Raw genomic sequence first — 26,384 nt, 5'->3', positions numbered from 1 at the left:
GGCTCAGGGTTCTGGATCACAAAGACTGAGACAAAACAGCCCCTATCAGATGCGAGTTACCTTGGACTCTAATTGGTAAATTTAATTCATTTGTATTTACTATAATTACTGTAATAGGACTTATTCTGTATTTTCTGCTTAGGGTATTTCTCTCTCTCTTTTTTTTCTTCTTTCTTACTTTCCAATAGATTTAGCCAAAAAAAATTTTTTTTCTTGTTGGTTGTGCCGTGCGGCTTGCGGGATCTCAGTTTCCCAACCAGGGATTGAACCTGGGCCACAGCAGTGAAAGTGCCAAATCCTAACCACCAGACCACCAGCGAACTCCCTAGCAAGTTTTCGTTTATTGGTTTAAAAAGATTACATACTATTTTTGTTCTTAGGGTGGTTAATTGCCTTAATATCCATTCTTATATTCATATACCCTCATCGTCATCTTAACATCTTCCCAGAACAGGACATGTGCTTCAGCGTGCTTTACATCTCCTTTTATCTCTTGCTTTATATCTGATTTTAGAGGAAAGCTTTCAGCTATTAACCATTAAGTATGATGTTACTTGTGGGTCTGTCATAAACTACCTTTATTATGTTGAGATATGTTCCCTCTATATCAACCCTGATGAGAGTTTTTATCACGAATGGATATTGAATTTTGTCAAGTGCTTCTTTTGCATCTATTGAGATGACCATGCAATTTGTATCCTTCCTTTGTTGATGTGGTGTATCACACTGATTGATAATGTGAATAATGAACCATCCTTGCATCCATGGAATAAATCCCACTTGACCATAGTGTTTGTTTCTTTTTATACATTGTTGAATTCAATTTGCTAATATTTTGTTGAGGATTTTTGCATCTCAGAATTATATTCATCAAAGATATTGATTGGCCTGTAGTTCTTTTTTCTCTGGGGCACTGTCCTTGTCTGGTTTTGGTATCAGGATAATTGTGGCCTCATAGAATGAATTTGGGAGTGTCCCCTCCTCTTCAATTTTTTGGTATAGTTTGAGAAGGATAGGTATTCGCTCTTCTTTATATGTTTGGTAGAATTCCCCTGTGAAGCTATCCATTCTCGGACTTTCATTTGCTTGGATTTTTTTTTTTAATTACAAATTCAATTTCACTATTAGTGATCAGTCTGTTCAGTTTGTCTATTTCTTTCTGATTCAATCTTGGAAGATTTATGTTTGTAGAAATTTATCTATTTCTTCTAGGTTGTCCAATTTGTTGGCATGTAACTGTAGTATTATGATTTTTTGTATCTCTATAACTTCTCTTTCACTTCTTATCTTATGTGAATCCTCTTTCTTTTGTACTTGATGAGCCTGGCTAAAGGCTTATAAATTTTGGTTTACTTTTCAAAAAACCAGCTCTTGGTTTCATTCATCTTTTCTATTGTTTGTTTCTATCTTACTTATTTCCTCTCTGATCTTTATTATTTCCTTCCTTCTGCTGACTTTGGGCTTTGTTCCTCTTCTAATTCCTCTAGATGGTAGGTTAGGTTATTTGAGATATTTGTTTCTTGGGTAAGCCTGTTTTGCTATAAACTTCCCTCTTTGAACTGCTTTTGCTGTGTCCCATAGATTTTGGAAAGTTGTGGGGTTTTTTGTTTTTTAAATTTTTAATTTATTTTTAAATTTATTTTTGGCTGTGTTGGGTCTTTGTTGCTGCGCACGGGCTTTCGTTAGTTGTGGCGAGAGGGGGCTACTCTTCATTGCGGTGCATGGGTTTCTCATTGTGGTGGCTTCTCTTGTTGCAGAGCATGGGCTCTAGGTGCGCAGGCTTCAGCAGTTGTGGCAGGCAGGCTCAGTAGTTGTGGCACACAGGCATAGTTGCTCTGCGGGATCTTCCTGGACCAGGGCTCAAACCTGTGTCCCTTACATTGGCAGTTGGATTCTTAACCACTGCTCCACCAGGGAAGCCCTGGAAAGCTGTGTTTTTATTTTCATTTGTCTTGAGGTACTGTCTGATTTCCTCTTTGATTTCATTGACTCACTGGTTTTCTAGATTCCATATGTAAACAATATTATACAGTATTTGTTTTTCTCTTTGTGACTTGCTTCACTCTGTATGACAGTCTCTAGGTCCATCCACATCTCTGCAAATGGCACCATTTCGTTCCTTTTTATGGCTGAGTAATATTCCATTGTATATGTGTACCACATCTTCTTTATCCATTCCTCTGTTGATGGACATTTAGGTTGCTTCCACGCCCTGGCTATTGTTAGTGCTGCAATGAACATGGGGTGCATATATTTTTTGGAATTATGCTTTTCTCCAGGTATATGCCCAGGAGTGGGATTGCTGGGTCGTATGGTAGTTCTATTTTTAGTGTTTTAAGGAACCTCCATACTGCTCTCCATAGTGGCTGTACCAATTCACATTCCCGCCAGCAGTGCAAGAGTGTTCCCTTTTCTCCACACCCTCTCCAGCATTTATTGTTTGTAGATTTTGATGATGGCCATTCTGACTGGTGTGACGTGATACCTCATTGTAGTTTTGATTTGTATTTCTCTAATAATTAGTGATGTTGAGCATCGTTTCATTTGTTTGTTGGCCATCTGTATGTCTTCTTTGGAGAAATGTCTTTAGACAATGATCTAAAGACAAATTTAGATATTCCACCCATTTTTTTTTTTTTTTTTTTTTAGGGTGGACGTCAGTTAAGGGAAACTTTTATTAAAAGTCACAAAAGAATTTAGAAAAGTAGTTTTTCCAACCATGTTAAATATTTAGATGCAATTTAAATAAAAAAGACTGTGGACTATTCATTCTCATTGGACTTATTCTTAGCAAAACTTTTTACTTGCATTTTTTTCTTATTAGTTATCTGTTTTATACATATTAGTGTATACATGTCAATCCCAATCTCCCAGTTCATCCCACCACCACCACCCCTGCCACTTTCCCCCCATGGTGTCCATATGTTTGTTCTCTACATCTGTGTCTCTATTTCTGCCTTGCAAACCGTTCCACCCATTTTTTGATTGGGTTGTTTGTTTTTCTGATATTGAGCTGCATTGAGCTGTTTGTATATTCTGGAAATCAATCTCTTGTCAGTTGCTTCATTTGCAAATATTGTCTCCCATTCTGAGGGTTGTCTTTTCGTCTTGTTTATGGTTTCCTTTGCTGTGCAAAAGCTTTTAAGTTTCATTAGGTCCCATCTGTTTATTTTTATTTTCATTACTCTAGGAGGTGGGTCAAAAAGATCTTGTGGGCTTCCCTGGTGGCACAGTGGTTGAGAGTCCACCTGCCGATGCGGGGGGACACGGGTTCGTACCCCGGTCCGGGAAGATCCCACATACCGCGGAGAGGCTGGGCCCATAAGCCATGGCCGCTGAGCCTGCGTGTCCGGAGCCTGTACTCCGCAACGGGAGAGGCCACAACAGTGAGAGGCCCGCGTACCGCAAGAAAAAAAAAAAAAGATCTTGCTGCAATTTATGTCAGATAGTGTTCTACCCAGGTTTTCCTCTAAGAGTTTTATAGTGTCCAGCCTTACATTTAGGTCTTTAATTCATTTTTATTTTTGTGTATGGTGTTAGGGAGTGTTCTAATTTCATTCTTTTACATGTAGCTGTCCAGTTTTCCCAGCACCACTTATTGAAGAGGCTGTCTTTTCTCCATTGTATATTCTTGCCTTTGTCATAGATGAGGTGACCATAGGTGTGTGGGTTTATCTCTGGGCTTTCTATCCTGTTCCACTGATCTCTATTTCTGTTTTTGTGCCAGTACCATACTGTCTTGATTACTGTAGCTTTGCAGTATAGTCTGAAGTCAGAGAGCCTGATTCCTCCAGCTCCATTTTTCTTTCTCAAGTTTGCTTTGGCTATTCGGGGTCTTTTGTGCTTCCACACAAATTGTAAAAATTTTTGTTCTAATTCTGTGAAAAATGCCACTGGTAATTTGATAGGGAGTGCATTGAATCTGTAGATTGCTTTGGGTAGTATAGTCATTTTCACCATATTGATTCTCCCAATCTAAGAACATGGTATATCTCTCCATCTGTTTGTGTCATCAGGTGCATATGTTTTAATGAGTGTTATATCCTCTTCTTGTATTGATCCTTTTATCATTATATAATGTTCTTCTTTGTCTTTTGCTATAAACTTTTTAAAAAGTCTACTTTGTCTTATCTCAGTATTGCTACCCTAGCTTTCTTGTCATTTCCATTTGCATGAAATATATTTTGCCATCCCCCTCATTTTCAGTCTCTGTCTTCAGCTCTGAAGTGAGTCTCCTGTAAGCAGCACATAGATGGCTTTTTTTTTTTTCTTATTCCAATCATCCACCCTACACCTTTTGATTGGAGCATTTGGTCCACTGACACTTTAAGTGATTATTGATAGGTATGAACTTACTGCCATTTTGTTGTTTTCTGGTTGTTTTTGTAGCTCTTCTGTTCTTTTTCTTATTTTCTTCCCCTGTGATTTGATGATTTTCTTTAGTGGTATGCTTGTGCTCCTTTCTCTCTAGTTTTTGAGAATCTATCGTAGGTTTTTGATTTGTGATTACCATGAGGTTCATACATGTTGACCTATACCTACTTGTTTGAAACTGGTAGTTAAAGTTCAAATACTTGCTAGAAGATCTACATTTTGTGTTTTCCTCACACGTCTTGTGTTTTTGGTGCTATATTTTATATCTTCATGTCTATTCCTTAATTGGTTACTGTAGTTATAGTTACTTTTACTTCTTAGTCTTCATAGTAGCTTATTTAAGTGGTTGATTCACAGCCTTTACTGTATATTTGCGTTTATTAGTGGGATTTCTCCTTTCTGATAGATAACTTCTTCTTGTAGCCTTTTCTTTTACACATAGAAAAGACCCTTTAACATTTCTTTTAGGGTTGGTTTAGTATTGATGAACTCTTTGCTTTTGCTTGTCTGAGAAGCTTTTTGTTTTTGCTTGTTTTTAATCTTTCCTTCAATTCTAAATGCTAATCTTACTGGGCAGAATATCCTACGATTAGGTTTTTCCCTTTCAGTGCTTTAAATATATCATGCCACTCCCTTTTTACCTGAAGTTTCAAAAAGATCAGTTGATAGTCTTCTGGAGGTTCCCTTGTTTATCACGCTTTTTCCCTTGCTGCTTTTAGAATTCTTTCACTTTTGCCATTTTAATTATGATATGTCTTGGTATGGGTCTGTTTGGGTTCATCTTGTTTGGGACCCTCTGTGCTTCCTGTATCTGGACATCTGTTTCCTTCTTTAAGTTCAGGAAGTTTTCAGTCATAATTTCATCAAATACATTTTTGACCCCTTTGTCTCTCTTCTCCTTCTGGGATACCTGTAATGCGTATGTCGGTACCCTTAATATTGTCCCAGAGATTCCTTAAACTGTTCTCATTAAAAATTTTTTTTCTTGGGACTTCCCTGGTGGTGCAGTGGGTAACACTCCGCACTCCCAAGGCAGGGGGCCTGGGTTAGATTTCTGGTCAGGGAACTAGATCCCACATGCATGCCGCAACTAAGAATTTGCATGCCACAACTAAGGAACCCATGTGCTGCAACTAAGGAGCCTGCAAGCCACAACCAAGGAGGCTGCAAGCCACAACTAAGGAGCCCACCTGCTGCAACTAAGGAGCCTGTGAGTTGCAACTAAGGAGCTGGCAAGCTGCAACTAAGACCTGGTGCAACCAACTAAATAAATACTTTTTTTAAAGTGTCATTAAAAAAAATTGCTTTTTCTTTTTGCTCTTCTGATTGGGTGATTTCCATTATTCTATCTTCCAGATCATTTAGGCATTCTGCATCACCTAGTCTGATGTTCATTCCTTCTAGTGCGTTTTTCATTTGTTATTGTATTCTTCAGTGCTGACTGGTTCTTTTTTAAATTTTCTCATTCCTTGTTAAAATTTTCACTGCGCTCATCTATTCTTTTTTTTTTTTTTTCTTGTGGTAGGCAGGCCTCTCACTGTTGTGGCCTCTCCCATTGCGGAGCACAGGCTCCGGACGCACAGGCTCAGCGGCCATGGCTCACGGGCCCAGCCGCTCCGCGGCATGTGGGATCTTCCCGGACCGGGGCACGAACCCATGTCCCCTGCACCGGCAGGCGGACTCCCAACCACTGCGCCACCAGGGAAGCCCTGCGCTCATCTATTCTTTCCTCTAATTCAGTTAGCGTTCTTATTACTAATGCTTTGAACTCTTATCTGGTAGATTGTTTCATTAGTTGTTCTTTGGTTGTTTTTTTTTTTCTTCTTTTTTCATTTGAAACGAAATTCCTGTCTTCTCACTTTGCTTAATTTTCTCTGTCTCTATGAAATTAGGTAAGACAGTTACCTATCACAGTCTTGAAAGGGTGTCCTTATGTGGGTGTGTCCCTATACAGTTTGCATGTGCCCAGTTGCTTTGGCGGGAGAGCTGGATCCGACGTGAGCAGAAGTCACGTCTTCCCTCAGGGTGTGTTGGCAGCAATCACCTTGGTAAGAGGTGGGGCTGGAGATGAAGGGGCTAGAGCCAGAGCCAAGTCTGAGCCAGGGTTTCTCCTCTGTTCAGGGGCCAACATCACCCTACTGGTGGGGGCAGGTCCCAAGTTGCTGAGCAGAAGCCCTGAGGGTCAGGTCCAAGCTGGCTCTGTTCCCTCTAAGTGTGTGCTCTCCCTCACCCAGGCATTGGCACCTCTACCCCAGAGAGAAGCAATGCTGGAGCAAGAGGGGCTGGAGCAGGCCCTTGGCAGGGGTCAGGGCATAGGCTGGGGTCGTCCTAGCAGTCAGAGTTCTGGACTACTCTTGATCTGCTGCCCCTGCAAGCACCAGTAATGGCTGCCACTGCCTTGTTCAGATGCCATGTTAGGTCTGAGCCAATTCCATCCCCCACAGCTGCATAATGTCCTCACCCCTGGCAGCTTTCACCCTAGTAGAAAGCTGTACTGCAGAGTAAGCAGGGCTGTAATGGGCACTCAGCTCAGACTGGGGCATGTGCTTGGGCAGTTGCAGGAAACCAGCCAGAGCCCCAGGCAGTTTCAATCTGCTTCCTCCACCTTGTTTTGGGAGTAAGCAAGCATGTGCACACTCTTCACGAGTGCAGTCTTGGTTTCTTACAGCCTTGCTGTCAGTTCCACTGGCTTTCAAACCAGCTAAGGGGACTTGTCCTCCCAGTGTTGGACCCCAGGGGCACCTAATGTGTAGTCTGAACCGCACACTCCCCAGGGAGGATCTCTAAGCCCATGTAATCCTCCTCCTCTTCTGTGTCCCCTCCCAGCGGTACAGGTTCCAATCCAACTGCTTCTCTTTCCTTCCTACCCAACTCCATGTGGATCTTTCTTGCAGTGTTAGTTGCGTGAGTTTTTCTGCCAGTCTCCAGTTTGTTTTCAGTGAGAATTGCTCCATGTGTAGATGTATTTTTTATGTGTTCATGGGGGGAGGTGAGCTTTGTGTCTTCCTACTCCACCATCTTGATATCTCTGTTTCTGAGTACTTTTAAATATTTCTTTCAATGTGAGTCTTTATGTGGCGTACTTTTGAAGCCTTGTATGCCTGAGAACATTTTTATCATGTCCTTACATTAAAATTCTATGCTCTTTTCCTTGAATGCATAAAAAGCATTAATGAGTGACTCGAATACAAGAGTCATGTTGAGATGTGCCACAGCAGTCTGATTTTGGTTCAAACCTTGTGGTGGATCTGCATTTTCTCCACGGAAGCCTTTAAGATTTTCTGTCTTTGACTATATGTATAGATGTGCGTTTTCCTTATTGCTCCTTTTGGGACTCCATGTGAACCCTTTCAAACTGAGACCTATTTTCTCTTAATTCCTGAAAATTCTCCATTCTTTTAAAAATTATTTCCTTCCTGAAAATTCTCCATTCTTTAAAAAATTATTTCCTTAGTTTTATTTTCATTTTTCTCTCCAAGACTCTTGTGTTGTACTATTTCTACTTCTACTCTCTATATTTACTTAATGCTTCCTGGAAATGTTCCTAGTTGTAGCCTTCCAAGCCATTAATACATTTTTTTAGCCATATTTCTCCTACTTTTTATCCCATTATTATCTTGTTCTAATTTTATTTTTTCCAAATTCTATATATTTCCCATAACTAATATTTCTATCTGGTTCTTTTTTTATGTTTTCTTATTGTTCCATCTGGATAATTTCTAACGTTAGCTCTACATATATTCATCACATATTAACTTCTTCATCCATCTCTTCCAATAATCTTCTTCAGAAGGCATATGTTGTCCAGCATGCTGCCTTTTTATAAGGTGATTGTCTCTTCAACTGTCTAGATATTTAGGGGTTGGTGTCAAAGAAGGCCAAGTGGAGAACCAAAACTTTTGTTCCAATGAATGGGGTGAGGCCTCCAACCTCTATCCCTACTGTGTTATGGGAGATTATATGGTTGGGCTGGACAAGCACCCCACCTCGAGGTAACAAGTCACACTCCCTTTCCAACTGGAGTGGCATCAGCAAAGGCCTACTGGAGAGTCAGAACATTCGCCACTGCCCAGGAGTAATGACATATAACCCCTGCAGGTGTAAACCAAGGCCATGTGAGGAAGAGTAACAAGGTACTCCCTCCCCAGCTGGATTAGCATTGGCAGAGGCTAAGTGGGGAGCTGAAATTCTCACCTCCACACAGCAGTAAAGGGAAGCTCGCCTCCCACCCCAACCCCAGTGTCAATGAAAGCTCAGTGGGGATTCGAGACTTCCATCTCACCTAGCAGTATCAAAGCAGCTCCCTCTTTATCCTACCAGAGCAGTCTCAAACAAGGCCTGCTAAAACAGATGATTTAAATAAGATCTAGAGCTTTACAGATAATACACAAGACATCAGATTTCAATAAAAATCACATAACATACCAAGAACAAGCAAAATCTCAGCTTAAATGAGAAAAGACAATGAACACATGGTAAGCATTGCGATGCCGTAGATGTTAGAATTGTCTAACAAGAATTTTAAAGCAGTGATCATAAAAATGCTTCAGTGAGCAACTGCAAACACACCTGAGACAAATGAAAAAAAAATCTTAGCAAAGAAATAGAAGATATAAAGAATAAAATAGAAATTTTAGAACTGAAAAATATAATCACCTAAGTGAAAAACTTGAAGGGCTCAATAGCAGAATAGAGGGGACAGGGGAAAGAATTAGTGAACTTAAAGACAGACAGTAGAAATTACACAATCTGAAGAGAGGGAAGATAGAGTGGGGGCAAAAATGGAAGCGTCTCATGGCCCCGAGGGAATGTTAAAGATCTAACATTCATGTCACCGGCGTCTAGAGAAGTGGAAAAAGAGGGTGGGGTTGAAAAATAATGGCTAAAAATTCTCCAAATTTGGCAAAAAGGCATAAGCCTACAGATTCAAGAAGCTGACTGAACCCTAACAAGATAAGCCCAAAGGAATTCATGCCAAGACACATCATAGTCAAGTCTGAGAATTAAAGAAAAAAAAATACTGAAAGCACAAAGAGGGAAACAACACCTTACCTATAAGGTGAAAAGACAACTTGAATGATAGCAGATTTCTCATCAGAAAGCAAGGAAGTGGCTTAATATTTCTGAAGGACTGAAAGACAAGAATGGCCAACTCAGAATTTTATATGCAGAGAAAATATCCTTCACTAATAAGACATGGCCAGATGAAGGAAAATTAAAAACTTTTGTTGCCAGCTAAACTTCTTGAAAAGGATGGCTAAAGGAAGTTCTCTAAACAGAAAGGAAATGGTAAAATTAGGAGTCTTGGAACATCAGGAAGGAAGAAAGAGAAATGGAAAGAATAAAAATATGTAAATACAACCGATTTTCCTTCTTTTGAGTTTTGCAAATTATGTTTGAAGCAAAACTTTAGAACATTGTCTAACATGGTTCTCAACATATATACAATTGTATTAGAAGTGGGAGAAGGTAAAGGGACAAAAAGGGAGGATAGGCTTCTACACTTCACTCAAACTGGTAAAATGTGGATACAAGTAGATTGCAGTAACTTATGTGTATATGTAATGCAACATTTAGAGAAACCACTGAAAAAGCTATTCAATTAAGGAGGTACATTCAAAAATATTACAGATAAATCAAAACAATATTCTAAAAAAAAAAGTTCAAGTAAATCACCTGAAGGCAGGAAAAAGAAACACAAAAACAAAAAACAGAACAAATGAAAATAAAAACTAAAAATGGCTGACTTAAGTCCTAACATATCTACAATTACATTAAGTAAAAAGTCTTAAAAAAACACCAATTAAAAAACAAGAGATTGACATCAGATGTGACATGTGAATGTGAGATAAACTTCAGGGCAAAAAAATTTACCAGGTACAGAGAGACATTACATAATGATAAAAGGGTCAATCCACCAAAAAGAAACCTAAATGGCATGCACCAGATAACAGAACTGCAAAATACATGAAGCAAAAACTGGAAAAGGACACAGACAATTCCACAATATAGTTGGAAATTTCACCACTCTCTCAACAACCAACAGAACAACTTGACAGAAAATCAGCAAGAGTGTAAGAACTCAATAAAACCATCAACTGATAGAATTTTATCAACATTTATAAAAACCCACCCAACATAATACCTTTTCAAGCACCTACAGAAAATATACCAAGATAGAGCACCAGATCATGGACCGTATTACAAACCTCAACAAATTTTTAAAGACTGTAATAAGGTATCACAACACACCTATGAGAATGGCTAAAACAAAAAAACAGAGATAGTATCAAATGCTGGAAACTGGATCTCTCCTACATTACTGGTGGGAATATAAAATGGTACAACTACTTAGGAAGACAGTTTGATGGTTTCTTTAAAAAATAAAAACTTACTACATGACCCAGTAACCCCACTCCTGGGCATTTATTCTAGAGAAATGAAAACTTATGTTCATACGAAAACCTGCTTATAAATGCTCATAGCAGCTTCATTTGCAATAGGCCCAAATTGGAAACAATCAAGATGCCCCTCAACAGGTGAATGGTTACAGAAACTATGGTACATCCATTCCATGGAACATTCATATTCAGGAGTAAAAAGAAATGAACTACTGAAACACACACCATCTTGGATGGACACCAAGGGAATTATGCTGAGTAGAAAAAAACCCAATCTCAAAAGGTAACGTACTGCAGGATTCTATTTATACAATTCTGTGAGATGAGAGATTAGTGGTTGCTACAGGTTAGGAAGGGTGAGGGGAAGGGGATGGATATGACTATAAAGGAGTAGCAAGGGGGATATCTTCGTGGGGATGGAATTTGTTCTATATCTTGATTATGGTTACTGGGATAAAATGACATAGAGGGCTTCCCTGGTGGCACAGTGGTTGAGAGTCCACCTGCCGATGCAGGGGACACGGGTTCGTGCCCCGGTCCGGGAAGATCCCACATGCCGCTGAGCGGCTGGGCCCGTGAGCCATGGCCGCTAAGCCTGTGCGTCCGGAGCCTGTGCTCCGCAACGGGAGAAGCCACAACAGTGAGAGGCCCGCGTACCGCAAAAAAAAAAAAAAAAAAACACATAGAACTAGACACACATACTGTACCGATGTTAATTTTTGGTTTTGATATTGTACTATACTTATGTGAGCTTTAAGTACTGGGGGAAACTGGATGAAGTGAACATGGGACCTCCCTATGCTATCACTGTAAGTTAAACACACACACCACACACACACATCTAAATAGCCCAAGTCTGTTTGTTTGTTTTAAATCCCTTCTCTCTTAGAAAGGCAATAATACGGACCATACGACTTCATCCTCTGGATGTTATTATTAGACTGGGGTAAGAGAGGATAAGAAGTACCAACCTGTAAGTGGGACTGAGCCAATCAGGTTCACTGTGTTCAGAATTTGAATTGAAAGACAGAAACGCAAAGGGATGAAAAAAATCCTGTGATAACAGGATCAAAACTGGTCCCTGGCCATTCCACGTCAGTTGACGTCATGCGGCAAGAAGCAGAAACTCTCAGGCTGCCTGTAGGAGAAAATGTCAATTGAGAGAATATTCCCTTTTAGAACTAATATGGGTGGTGAATAGTTTCTGCTTCTTGCAACCATCAACCCTGACTAAAACATATACTGTAGAAAGGGAAGATTAAAAAGGTAACAACATTTCTTCTGCATTGTAATTTGCTATGGCCCTGTCCCTATACTGCTGAAGTTTAAGACAGCTATCATTGAAACAATCTGATCCTCATCTCTCACTTCATCTGACCCACCCAGGTCAGTGAGACCAGAGTTGAAAGTGAGGGAAAGATCAGGTCTCTATTAAGGATGGAAACAAGAAGAGCTCATGCATACCAGACTCTCCAACCAGTATATCAGAACTACAGTTTCCACCCATAGAGGGTTCCAATGCTTAATGTAGAGACCTGGAATTTAAGGATAAGAAGGAAGGTCCTCTTGGATGCAAGTTTACAAATAATGTGGAGGTTGGAATTCGTTCATTCATTCATTCATCTCTGAGTCATTTATTTATTGGAGGACGTAGAGGTATAGGGATTTCAATCTCTCAAGAGGGACCCCACCTACTGACTCAGGCAGAGCCAAGAGCCCACCAGGGCAGCAATAACCACGCTAGGCTTGGTGGGAGGCAAACTGAAAGGGGCCACATGAAGGCCAAGCCACCATCTCACCTCCTGTGCTCATCTCCACTTCTGGTCTCCCATCTCAGAACCCCAGCACAGTGCACAGTAGACAAACAGACACTGGTATCAGGTTGCCTGGGTTCAGTCCTGCTTCTGCCACTTCCTGCTGTGTGACTTCTCTGTGCCTCAGTTTCCTCACCTTACAAGTGAATTACCTTAAAGGGAATTACAGTACCCACTTCATGGCTCCAGGCAACAGTAAGATGATCACTGGAATTACCACAATATCTTAACTTTTATTTTCTGTGCCACTCGATTGAGTGGTTACCAGAATAAACAGAAGAAGTCAACTAAAAACACATTGAAGCAATCCAAATTTGTTTTTATTTTTAGTTGTTTTGGCTAATGGAAGAACAGAACCGTCACAGCAGCTCAGCTCTATAACCCATCCAGACCAAGACTGTTCTAGTGGTAGAGCCAAGGACAGACAGGTCTTCCTCCATCAGTGACCTCTTCTCAAAACAAGGACATCTTCCATAGAGCATCAACATGTATCTGTCATCCGAGAAATCAACTAAAGCCCTCTTGATCCTTCTACACTTTCGGCCAGTAGTTATCACCTTCTGAGGTTATGGACTCCAGGTTTGCTACATGATAGGCAGAGGAAAGCTTCCTTTTACACTTCAAGGGCTGCAGAAGTATGGAATTGGGGAACACGACTGTATAGACTTCAACCACTTCCTCCTTTAGCCTGTCCCTCCAGGGTGCAGAAGAATCAATGTTCTTACAACTTCCCTTCTCCTTTTGGCATTCTTCAAGGTGTACACACAAGCCTCAGGAAATCATCCATGGGAAGCACACTAGGATTTACGCAAATGCGGGATGATGCGTTAGTTTCTCCTTTGGCCCCAGCACACACAGGGCCAGCATCTTTCAGGAGCAGCCGCTCCAGTGCTGTCTAGACTGCACTCTTAAGTCATGAATGGGTTGTTCAGGAACCTCTGTCCTGAATGATTCCTAAAACTTCACATAGTCTCAGTTTCACCGTCCTCAATTCCTATTGGTGTGTTACTATCTTACCTGTAAAGTTATTAAACCCCTGACACTGGATGTCTCTTTCAGATTTCGTATCTTCCTCCAACTTACTAAACGCCTCCTGAATTTCAGAAAGCAGCTACCTGCCAGCTAGTACAGGGACGCAGCCTAATTCTGTGTGAATCACTGCTGAGACCAGCTCTGCAGGAGGTCGGGGAGGAAGCGTATGGTGTATAATCTGCCCACTCCACTCCTATCATACACACTCCCCTGGCCCTGCCTGTACCACCCCAAATGGCCTTGTCTGAGACTCCTGCACACTGTGTACTCCTTCCTGGCTGCCACTCATACTGGAGGTGAGGCTCCTGGATTGAATGCAGGTGGCCTGGTTTGGATATACAATGCACTGTACGGGTCAGGACCCTGGACCACAAGTCCAGCCACGGCACGCTGTGGGCCCTCCCTGCCTTCAGTACAGATACTGAAGAGTTATATCTGGGTTGCCTTATTCATCGCCTTGGCTGGAACATTCTAGAGTATGGAAGGGAAAGGAGCCTGCTCTGGAGGACAGGCTGTCAGCCAAATCTAAAATACTTTTTGCACACAAGTATTGTGAGGAGGTAAGGAGGTGCTCAGAGCTCCATCTTCTGTGATCACTTCTCCAGGGACCTCCACCTCCAGGGCTCAGGCTGGTACCAAGAGCCCTGCACAGCAGAGTCAATACCAATAATTTTCCCACTTCTAAGCAAGAGGACAAAAAGTTGCACAGAGCTGAAACAGAAACACTGAAGCACGGCCTTCGTCATCCTGATGCCTGAGCTTCATGGGACGGCCAGGATGTTAACTTAGCAGTTATCCCTGTTCCACTTCCAAGCACTGGAGACAGAAATTTCAGGGGCTGAGGTTTCTCTCCTCTGGCTTGGCAAATTCTTCTCATCTCCAGTTGAATCAACGGCTCCTTAGGTACCAGATGCTAAGCCTCAAGCCCAAATCGCTTTCACCACTGACGTGTCCTTCAAGCCACTTCATCTGCTGTTCCCTTCCTCTTCTTCAGCCTTTCTGGACCTGCAGGCTTTCTGGATACAAGAACTGCCCAAAGCATGATGGAAAAAAGAAAGAAGCCAGCTTTCACCTCCTGGCGACTGCTGGTCCCAACATCTACAGGTGACCAAAGGGACTGAAAGATGACAGCCCAGTTCTCTGTGCCCTATCGTGGGTTTGAAATGAGGAGTTCCCAGGTCTCAGCAGGTACTCAGTATCCAGTGTGGCTCGTAAGGAGGGAGCTGCACGGGGAGCACTCTCCCATGGCTGCTTGGTGAAGGCAACAGTGATGTGCAAAACAAGCCCTTCTGGCACTGAACCACCGGCCAGTGGGCCAGAATGATCCCGGTCCTCAGCACAGGGCTCTCAGTCCCAGACCACACGGACATCTCCTCCCAACTTGGCACGGGGCAGTACAGACTTCGAAGGGGAGCTCCTTTATTAAAATGCAGTGAGCAGTCCCACACTGCTACTTGGGTCAAGTTACAGCTAATGCTGGGGAAGAAGTGCCTCCAATCCATACACGGCCAGATCTGCTGAGGACCTGGAGATTCTGGGAACCAGACCTGCAGATGCTAAAGGACAAGGCCCCCCCTGCTGGCGCCATATCACCTTGTCTAATGGTTACGTAAGACCCAGAGGCCCAGTCCTGAAGACAGTTGTCAGAGAGGCAAAAATGACTGTCTTAAAGAGGTCTTCAGACAAGTGTACAGCTCAGCAGGACAGCACACGTGCCAGGCCTCACCGTGCAGCAGCCGTCACCAACCTGGTAAAGGAGGACATATCGCATGGCATCTTCAGGGCGCTGGAGGCAGGCGCTGTGGCAGGAGAGGTAGGGAACAAGGGTCAAAAGTTTGCCAGGTTAACACATACAGACCCTCTGACCCAATATCCCACTCCTGAAAATTTATTCCGAAGAAATGATGCTCAACAGGGAACAGGGAAAAAGCTGGATGCACAAGGATATGTGTTCTAGCAGCCAAGTGATGAATAGAACATGGACTCTGGAGGTAGAAACCCACCTCTACTACTTTTTAGGGCAAGTGACTTACATTCTCTGAGCCTCCTTTCCCCCCTCTGTGAGACAAAGAAGACAGCACCTCCTCCCCAGGGTTGTTGTGAGATTAAATGAGACAAACTGCATAAAGCACCTACAGTCTGTGTTCAACCACAAACATTAGCTCTTATTATTACGTATAAGAACAAGAAAAGAATGCAGGAAAAAGGAAATAGGTGAATCATTAAGGGTGATAGAGCTGAAGCAAAGTTTTCCATGACTGTACTGACAATATCATTGTTTCAGGTCTTGTCCATTTTTTAAGTGCTGTGGAAGATGCCATGAATTGTTGAGCCCTGCAGCTTAGGAAGAAAGAAGCAAGGTAGAGAGAGTTGGCCTTTCTTCACAAAGGTTTTCCCCACCTCTCTAGAATTCACCTTTGGAAAACTCCTAAGAGGTCTCTGAGGATACAATAAAGTGGGGGAGATGGAAGACACAGGAGAGGAGGAATGAAGAAGGGTTTGACAATCAAAACTGGAAAGGATCCGCCTCCCATCTGCTCACCCTGCCCAAAGGTGGGCTGTGCACAGATGAGCACTCCATCCTGACCAGGAGGTCTCCAGAGTGAGCCCGCTCGCCCGGGGCTGCTGCAGGAGCAGCTAGAGGCTGCCTGCCAGCCTGGCCAGAGAGGAGAAAAACCTTGTGATCATAGTCAAGGATTCCATTCCCAGGACCCCGCTGCAGGGCACAACACGGTCTCTGTCTCTCCCCTTCCTCCTGCAGCTTCTCAGCTGTAGGGTGTTCATAATGGTCCAGTTCCATAAAGGAAACACATGGTAAATATTCATCACCGCCAGAGACAAAACACATAATTAAGTGCTTGCAAAGACCTTAGAGAAGTCTAGCCAGTGTTTACAACCTTTTTTCATTTTAAATTCATTTTCTCCATAAATATTACAGTATATAACCCCAAAATTTAAAAAAGGGTATTTTTCAAACTTACAACCATTATCACACATTAAAAAGGTTAACAATTCCTTAATATCAACAATTATCCAGTCAGTGTTCAAATTTCCAGGTGTCTTATAAACATCAAAAATGGGTGGTTTGTTTCTCAACCTTTAAAAATGCATATTCTCAGCACCTGAGGACATTCTGAGACAGCCCCTACTATCTCACCACCACATCAATCACTGACTTATGCCAACCTCCTCATTAGACTAGATGAGAAAATGCCCAGAGAAGTCAGGTGATTTGCCCAGGATCACACAGCTAGCTGAAGACAGAGGGCCTGTGCGTTCCCTGATATCACACTGTCTGGCAGTCTGAACACTGAGGTAACTGTTAGACGCTTTTGAGTCAGCAAGTCTTAATCTAGTAACACCTCCTTTGTCTAAAAGAAAATTATCACCACTAGAACCCTCCTACTAATTTTATACACCCATTTTACTGAGATAAAAACTGAGCTCTCAAGTTAATACCATCAGGTAGAAGTCAGATTTTGATCTTTATTCCGTACTTCAATTTAAGCCATAGAAAAGGATTCTCAATGACCTCTACTCTTCTCAACTCTAACTAGCTCCCCCGGGCCAGAGCAAGCTGAAGAGGACCACCTAAGAGAGGAGGAAGAAACTCATGATGGGGATCTGTGTTCTAGCTGTGCCTCAAATGTGGCACCAGCAAAGGATAAGACTGCCTGAAAATAGGCACAAATGGCTTTATAGGTCATTTCCGTCAAACCATCAAGAAACTGTTAATTTCTGTGCTATATAAATGTTTTGGAATATGAGAAAAAAAATATTTCCCATTTCATTCTATATGGATAGAATTATCTCTTTTCTACAACTGGACAAGGAAAGGATACACACAAAAAAGCAAGGGTGGAGAGGAAGAGGACTATAGGCTAATCTTACTAATAAACATAGAGGTCAAAATCCTAAGTAAAATAAAAGCAAATGAAGACCAGACATGCTTTTTCCTCTGAAGCACTTAGCTTCTTTCTTTTTTTGTTTTGTTCTCCTTTGATGGGGTTTTCTTTCCTATACATGCACAATAAATTTAGGTATGTGCAAAACAAACAGAATAGGACATACTGAACAAGTACTGAATCTGGAATTTAGACAGTTCGATATTAGGAAATCTTTGAAAGTAATTCATCATTTTAACTGATTAAAAGGAAATGTTTATACTCATTCAGCTCATTTGATTCCAAAAGGGCAATGAACAAACTTTAAAACCCATTATCGAGAGAAAGGAAGAGAATAAAGATTATCTTAGTAAACTAGAAACATAATTGATATACTTCCTTAACTTGATAACCTGCATTATCAAACAATAATAAGCTTGTGTAGAAACAGACAGGTCAAGGGTACAGAACAGGCCCTGTGTGTACAGTAATCTAGAATGTGAGAGCAGCTGATTTCAAATGAATAGAGGAAGGATGAATGGGCTCATCAATAAAGTTAGATCCTTACCTCACTCAGCATAAAAAAATAAATTCAAGGTGGACTGAACAACTAAAGGTAAGCAGATGAACAAAAGCAATATAAGAAAACATAAAAACAGAGTCTCAGTATGGGATGATGGGAAAGTTCTGGAGGTGCATGGTGGTGATGGTTGCACAACAATGTGAATACATTTAATGCCACTGAACCGTAAGCCTAGAAAAGGGTAAAATGGTAAATTGTACATAAGTAAATTTTACCAGTTTTAAAAATAAAAATTTTTAAAAACACAGTAAGATTATACTCTTACAATGGGAAGAGCTTTCTTAAGACCCAAAACTTTGGAGCCATAAGGGAAGAATTTGAAGATTTTACTACATAAAAATTTTTAATGCCTGTTTGATAAAAGATCTAGAAACAAAACTTAAAAGACAAGCACTTAATACTTCAACAGAGAGAAAAAAAATATAAGCAATTAACTGGAATAAAATATATGCAATTTGTATAATAAATAAAGGATTAACACCTGCATATATAAAACTGCTATTAATTAAGTAGATACAGGATATGTCAAGCAATTCATAAAAGAAGACACACAACCTCATAAGTAATCAAGAAAATACACGTTAAAACAATTTCATTTTTCACCTATCAAATTAATAAAATTAAAAATACTGACTTCCACAACTGACAAAGGCATAGGAAAACAGATACTCTCATCACTGTGGCTTGAATTACAAATGAGCAAACCTTTTGAAGGGCAATTAGTCAGCAGCTAGCCAGATGTTAGATGCACAGACCCTCCACTTTCTGGTCTCTAACCTGTAGAAATCTCCCAGAGGTACACAAAAATCATGAACAAGGGTATTCACTGTACCATTATTCACAATATCAAAAACGAAAATATAACCCAACCCTCTAACGGGAGCTGATGAAATACGTTTTTGTACATCCACCCAGTGAAATACGAGGCAGCTACTGACAAGCAATAGATAGGTCTCTATGTAATGAACAGGGAAACATGTCGCAACGTTTGTAAAAAAAGGCTAGTTACCAAACAGCCATACTCTGTGATCCAATTTTTTTCAAAAAAAATAAAATAAAAAAGAACTTTGTACAGAAAGAAGAATCTAGAAGAATGCACATCAAGCTCCCAACAAGGGGATGTCACCTCTGGGAGTGGCATCATGGGAAATTTTCATTTTCTAAGTTATATTATTTCTGTAATGTTTGTGTTATTTAAAATAAGTGATTGCTTTTGTAATTAAAAAAATAGGGGATAAAGTAAATAAAAACAACTCTGCCTCTCTGCACAAAGGCAGGGAGGGTAGCTATGATCCCCATGATTGCCAGGGAACAACCTCTGTGCAGTATCTTCCCCTACAGAGGAGGCAGAAGAGCTCCTGAAACAGTTGGGAAGGGACAGGTGCCCAGCTCCCGGGCAGGGCTGGTGTGGTGGGAGTGAGGGGACAGAGCCAGGCCCTCAGTCAGGGCAGCCTGCACAGCAGCGGGCCCCGTGCAGGAGGCCTCAGCTGAAAAGTGGACACTGAAGGAAAGGACGTGCACTACTGGACTCAAACTATTTTTTTCTTTAACCTCTGATCTTTGGGTGGCTCTCAGATCACCATTTAAGATTAGAAACAGTTTACTTGAAAAGGTCATAATGGAAATTACATCAGCTAAGAGAAATCGATGGTGACTTACTTCCCGGGTAAGAGCTCTAAAAACCTAACTGTGCCCTGAAAAGACAGCAATGAATGCAAAGACCTGGAATGGCACAATGCTGGAAAGTTGTTGATCAAAGAAGGAGTATTAGCCAATTAGCCTCTACCCAAACTCTGAATGATGAAACCAAGAATGAGAGGAGAAAACGATGGAGAGGGGAAGAAAACAGAAACATGAAATAGGCACTGAACATATTTACATATTTAATCCTCACAAGAATCCAGGGAGCGTTACAGAAAAGGAGACTCATAGAGGTCCATGACTTGCTCAGTCACAAAGCTATAAACTGCAACCAACAAGGACCTACTGTATAGCACAGGGAACTACACACAATATTTTATAACAACCTACGAAGCAAAAGAATCCAAAAAAGAATATATATAACTGAATAACTGTGCTGTACACCTGAAACTAACACAACATTGTAAATCAACTATACTTCAATTAAAAAACAAAAACAGGGCTTCCCTGGTGGTGCAGTGGTTGAGAGTCCGCCTGCCGATGCAGGGGACACGGGTTCGTACCCCGGTCCGGGAAGATCCCACATGCCGCGAAGCGGCTGGGCCCCGTGAGCCATGGCCGCTGAGCCTGCGCGTCCGGAGCCTGTGCTCCGCAACGGGAGAGGCCACAACAGTGAGAGGCCCGAGCACCGCAAAAAAAACAACAAAAAACAACCCAACAACAAGAAAGCTACAAACTCTGAATGTGGATGTGCATCTGGTCTGCCTACAAGTCCAGCTCCTCAATTGGCCAGCCGGCCCCACGCTTCTCAATATTGGAGGCTGTGTCCTCGGTCTTCCCAGGCAGACTCACCTGTGAGCTGGAGGGCAGCGCCTGGGAGGTGGGCTCTTCTGATTGCGCTGCTCCTGAGCCCATGGGGCTCAGTGTGGTGATTCGGCTGGGCTGGCCACGTAGTGTCAGAGTGATGGTGGTGGGGACCTTCAAGCCTGAGAGACAGAGAGAGGAGTAGGCTTTTTTGTCACAGCCTCCACTTCCCTTTCCTGGAGTTTCCTCCCCATGTAACATACCCCCATCAGCCTCCCGCCTCGGCTTCCTCCTCCCCAGCTGGGTCATCTATGCCCTATCAGTCAGTCTGAAAGGCAACAGGAACAGCCTGTGTTCTCTCAACCTCTCTGGGGGATGGACCCACACAGCTGAATCCCTGAGGGTCAAGGCCAGGACCCTGTGGGGTTGGGTTCAACATCATACCTTGACCATGAGAGATAGCAAGGTCTTGGGGGAAGATCCCTTATCTGGGAGTCCCCACGGTTCTCATGAGAGACTCACCTGAGGCTTGGTTAGAGATCTGAGCCAGGCCAGGGAGGCTGCTTGCCAACTTGGCGAGGCCCCCATTGGTCAGCAGCTGGTGGATGGCTGTGGGCTTCCCACCAGGAGTGGCACCCAAGGAGGAGAGAGTGGTGGCCACAGGAATGGTACGGACAATGGTGCTGGTGCCCGTGGTGATGGCACCCAGGCTCTGCATGGGGGTGGGCAACTTCACACTGGTGGCCTGTGGGACACACAAGCCCAGGCGATCAGAAGCTGTTGCCGACAGCAACGGTCGAGTGTGGAGGGCACATACTGTTAATGGCTACCATGTATTCAGTGCCTACCACATGCAAGGTACTCTGCCAGGTATTTTCCATACATCACCTTCTTTAATCCTCAAAACAGCTCTGTGTGGGAGGTACTATCATTACCCTCATTTTACAAACAAGAAAACAAAGGTACAGAGATCAAGAAACTGGCCCAAGGTCACTTAGTAAGTGGTGGAGCCTTAACCTTTGGTAGTTCCCAGCCGTGAAGCCAGAAGGCTACTTGTCCTTGACCCAGCGTCCCTGCCAAAACCAACTAAGCTGAGGAGGCCTCCTCCCACACCTGCCCAGCCCAGTGGAAGGCAGATGTGCACCTGTGGGGCTGGCCCGGGAGAGGGGTTTGCTGGGAGGCCAGAGGTCTTGCTGCTGATATCCTGCAAGCTGAAGCTGAGGCCTTGGAGGAGGCTGCTGGCTGATGCGGCCCCTAGGAGAGGATACAGCAGACATCAGCACAGGCTCAGTCACTTTTCCACAAGCACCTGTGCCTGTCCACCCTCAATAATCAACTAAAACACCAACGCTCTTTCCCTCGGACATTCCCAGTGCTCTCAGAAAGATGCCAGAAGGGCTCCCCAAACACGCACGCTGGACGCCCACATGAGGAAAGGTACCGTTCCTGACACACTGCCTTGGATTCATTCTGCACACCCCAACCTGCTCCAAACCACCTGTCCTAAATTTTGGACAGTTTTAGGAAAACCAAGGAGAACATGAATCCCACTTTTCAGAAATCTATCCCACCTTCCCAGGGAAGAGGAAGGACTTTTTAAGCCCAAAGAATCCCGAACACCTGACTTACACTTCACTTTACACACAGTCCAGTGGCCTCAAAGCAAAGAGGAAGGTCCTCTTGAAGGATCAGGGCATCTGCAGTGCCTTGGCCCTGCTGGGCTCAGGCAACTAGCCTTTCAGTGTAGGGTGAGGGCGGAGAAAGTGAGGAGACACGCATAGGCAGAAGAATGTCTCATTTTGCTAAATTTCCAGCTTTAGTCACAACCAGATGTGTTAAACACCAAAATGAAACCAGCACCTACACTTCCCACCAGCTATTCCTCCTTGTAGTACAGGAGGCGCTACCTGCAGGTTGGGACATTTACTCACTGCAGACATTAAGGCCCCAAACTCCCCTACCTCAAAGTTAATGCCAGCTCCATGCCAAGCCTCTACAACAAGCCTGAGACCCAGAGCATCCTCCTCCAGATCTAGCTCCACAAGGCTTTCCCAGGATCACCCTCCAGCAGCAGCCCAAACAGACTTCGCTGGGAGGCAGGGAACATTGAGCTACCAGATACCTGGGAGGGAGCTGCCAGGAGAGGTGGCCACCAGGCGGCTCTGGAGTGTGTGCAAGGCACTGGGAGCAGTGCTGCTAGAGACCACTGAGGACGCTGGGCTGGCTGAGGCTCCCCCTTCAGCAGCACTTGACCTGGAGACAAAAGTAAGAGCTCCATTATCTAAAGGTCCCTGCCAACACAGGGAAGGTCCAGAATGGGGCCCAGCAAGGCTTTCAGCAACGGACACAAGGCTAGAACTTCGGTTTCTTCATCCCACTTTCTGGATCCAGCCTCTAGTCTTTCTAAAGAAGTCAGGCCTCAAGGAGAGACTTCAGGCCTTGAAGCAAGAGCTACAGAACTCTTCGTAAATTTTAAGTAAGCACTCAGTGGACCAGCGAAAAGGTGAAGAGAAAGAAGGGAACAGACAGACCGGGAGACAGACTCACTTGGTTGTGGTGAGAAGCCCTGTGAGCTCCTTGGCCCCTGTGGAAGCTTGCCCCAGTGTCATGGTGATGGGCTTCCCTCCTGCGGCTGCAAAACAGAAAACCCCAAGCCACTGGTCAGTCCTGTTTGGTCCTGACCTTTCAGGGTTCCAGAGGCCAGGCTAAATCCAAGATATTATGGAAAAGACTGGAAGATGAAAAACGAAGGATAACTACATTAGAATAGGAAGAGTTGGGATTATTTCTTCCTTCTACTTTCTAAACCTTCTGGAATATTTTATTATCTTTAATTGAAACCAAAGAAGAACAAAATGTATGATGCTTTGAATGACCCCACAGCTTCCTTGGATCCTCGCTCGGCCTCCCTGACCCTAGTTCAGATGAGGTTGCTACCCTCTTTCCCCCCACGTGCAACCTCTGCTGTCTTCTCCGGGTGCCTGTTGTGCTGAAGGCGAGGCTGAGCCGCCCAGCAAGTAGCCACCAAGAGGGCAATACTGTGTGCCTGGGACAGTTCTGTCAGTGTTTATTTAAAGAGGCCAGGAGAAACTCACCTTCTGGAGCTCCTCCTTGGGAAGGAGTACAAGGCCCTCCAGCTGTGTCCCCTTGGGAGATAAGGGACACCTTGATCTTCGGTCGCTTGGAGGTCTTACTGCCAGGAAGAGGACTGGAGGGATGGTGCCGCTTCAGCTGGACCCTGAGATCCTCTTTCTCGGCTTCCTCCGTTTGTTCTGATGAAACAGGAACTAAGAAATGGAGCTGCGGTGAAGTTCTCCACAATCCAAAAAAGCCCGACGGATACTGACAGCCAGTACCAGCACTGGCATGGCTGTGTGGGAACACCAGGAAGAACCATCCCAACACGTGCAAGGAGAATGCCAATGCTTCAGTCCTGCCTCACTCGGGCCCACCTACGGTGCAACTCCACCTTGGCCCTCTCAGAAGATGGCTCCATCCCCTTCCCTTACCCTGCCCTGGAGTTGGAAGGAAGGGGCTCTGAGTTGGTGGAAACAAAAAGAAAGGAGAAGACATCCTGACCCTGCCTGGCAAAGGCCAATCAAACAACAGAGGACTCACCACAGTGGACCTCAGCAGGGCTTCCCAGACTCAAAGAATGTGGCAATTCTCACGCCCTCCCCACATCACACAGCTGGAGGGCAGCACACAGTTTCTGGAGAAGCAATAGAGGAGCAGGCTATCCAGTCCTCCCTACAAGGGAGATATCCTCAAAGCTCTGAGTCCCACCCTTCCCTCAGAGCCCAAGGTTGAGGGTTTGCTTGCCAAATGGGGACAATGGGAAGGATCATCACCAGGACTTAAGGCTGGCTTTCAGTAACTCCTAGGCAGGTTATCTCAGCCAAGACAACTTTACAGGTCCTGCCCAGAGGTAATAGGGCAACAGTGGCCCATGTCACAAGCTAGTCCCCAGGTCATTTGTACTAGTACAGAGAAAGGCCACCTGTTCACACATGGGCTTCCCCCTCCACTGCATCAAACAGACTCATCCTGCACATGGCCAAGCCTCCTAGACTCTTAAGTTATCCTTCGGGTTTCCTCATGGATCCCCTCCTCTTTAAACCTAGAAGCCTGCCCCGGTCCTTCTTCTTAGCGCAGGCAATCAGGGGCGGAAAGGCAGGAGTCACACGAGAAATGGGAGGCGGGGGGGCTGCCATGGGGCCACAGGGAGCTACTCCAGATCACAGTCAGGCCACAACCAGCTGAAAGGAAGGACTGCATCGACTAAAATCAGAATAAGAAGGAGGGAAAAAGGGAAAGGAGTTACAGGTTTATGCTTGATAAGTGCTTGCAGGGGCCAGGATGGAAGCAGGAAACCAGAGGCAGGGAGAAAAACACAGGGAAATTCAGGCTCACAGGCACTGGCCTATAGGCACACACAGGAGAAGCAGAGCCAAGAGCCACAATAAGAGATAAAAGGAGAAAAACACCGAGAGAGGTAAACAGAAAGAATGGGGAAAAAGCAAAGACTATGGAGTAATAAGCAAAAGGATCAGCAAAGAAAAAAAAACAGAAGATAGAAAAATGCAGAGACAAACAGAGACAAATGAGAGGCAGGGATGGGAAAGAAATGAGGGAGAAGCGGAGAGAGGCAGAGAGCAGAGAGTGAAAAGGTGAGGAAAGAGCAATACTCACCAAAGAGACAGGAGGAGGCGCCGGGAGGAAGAGCTTTCCTCACCAGCATGTTTTGTGTCAGAAAAGCAGCAAACTGCGCTGGAATGAATCAGAAAGAATTACAGAATCACAGCCAGCCAGAGAAAGGAGAAAAAGAGAAGGAGTAAGAAAAAGGTATGAAAATGTTCTGGAAAATGGCCAACAGGGGCTTTTTCTGGAATTACCGCAAGGGTTTGAAACCTGACTCTGCCATTTAGCAGCACCATGGAATCATCCATAAACGGAAGGTAATAAACGCACCTGCCTCATGGGGCCGCTGCCCACATTCCACGAGCAACAGCAAGCCAAGTGCCAAGAAGAGGGCGAGGCACGCAGTGGGGGCCCATAACCACGAGCTGGTCTCACTGTCCCACCTACGAGCTCTGCCGAAACCAGGCTGCTGTGCTGCGGCTCTCCTCCGTGATGCTCTGGGTCCCATTTCGAACCTGGTGCACCAGTCAGCCTTCCAGAACTCCTTACAGTCTCCACTAATTATTGGCAAACTGCTGGCTCTCTCTTCATTAAAAGCCCAAGAAGACAACGCCCACTTGGAACCTGGCTCTGGCCACCACTGAAGAGGATGCAGGTCATGCGTGGACCTTAGGGGCCTGGCCACCTTTTCGTCTTCACCGACCCACTCACACTTCTGCTCCCTGTTAGCACCACTATACGGGCAACCTCGTAAGAGGCCTGGGTCTAAGTCCTGATCCTTTGGCTCCACTAAAAGAAACACAGGGGAAGAGAGCAGAGGAGCCTCCCGTCTCCTGCACGTCTCTCTACTTGACAGCCAGCTCTGGCTGCTGCCTCTGCCCAGGCACCTGAGACCCTCAGATGATACACGCTCCTGGATACATCACCAAACACCAATGCCCAAGAGACCTCGCCTCAGGGCTGCCCAACTAGATCAAAGTGGGCCAGGGGTAGAGCCACTGCTGCTCCCCTCCCCACCCACTGAACACGCCTTTTCCACAGCTTCTTACATTGTGCTGACTGTTCTCCAAACTCTAATTTCAACCAAACAAATGTTTCCCAGCCTAATCGAAAACCTATCTGCAGAGACTCCTGAAAAACTTCACTGGAAGTCCCAGTGTGGAATCTTAACTCTTCAAGGGCAAAACAAAGGGCGGGCACGACACCAGTG

At 44.0% G+C, this 26,384-nt stretch overlaps 1 protein-coding gene across 15 annotated transcripts in view; it reads right to left on the bottom strand.

Moving 5' to 3' along the window:
* The window catches only part of KANSL3 (KAT8 regulatory NSL complex subunit 3), an 84,659-nt gene that overhangs the window by 30,782 nt on the left and 27,493 nt on the right, over positions 1-26,384 (bottom strand). For 9 of the 15 annotated variants that reach the window (XR_011377873.1, XR_011377874.1, XR_011377871.1 and 6 more), the window contains 7 exons: positions 25,226-25,303; positions 23,629-23,820; positions 23,081-23,165; positions 22,656-22,786; positions 21,678-21,787; positions 21,056-21,278; positions 20,582-20,715 (listed from right to left, as the gene is read on the bottom strand). Coding sequence is in view for 4 of the 15 variants with exons in the window: in XM_070046815.1 (XP_069902916.1) it covers positions 15,400-15,420; positions 20,582-20,715; positions 21,056-21,278; positions 21,678-21,787; positions 22,656-22,786; positions 23,081-23,165; positions 23,629-23,820; positions 25,226-25,303 (974 nt within the window). In the remaining 11 variants the exon portion in view is untranslated. Of the gene's footprint in view, positions 1-11,851; positions 11,914-12,695; positions 15,421-20,581; positions 20,716-21,055; positions 21,279-21,677; positions 21,788-22,655; positions 22,787-23,080; positions 23,166-23,628; positions 23,821-25,225; positions 25,304-26,384 lie in introns of those variants that run through there. The other 6 variants (XM_070046815.1, XM_070046814.1, XM_070046816.1 and 3 more) reach the window with 6 other exon arrangements.

The sequence above is a fragment of the Globicephala melas genome, chromosome 12, assembly GCF_963455315.2.
Source record: "Globicephala melas chromosome 12, mGloMel1.2, whole genome shotgun sequence".
Lineage (NCBI taxonomy): Eukaryota > Metazoa > Chordata > Mammalia > Artiodactyla > Delphinidae > Globicephala > Globicephala melas.
The sequence above is the reverse complement of the archived record's forward strand: the minus strand, read 5'-3'. Positions and strand labels throughout refer to the sequence as shown.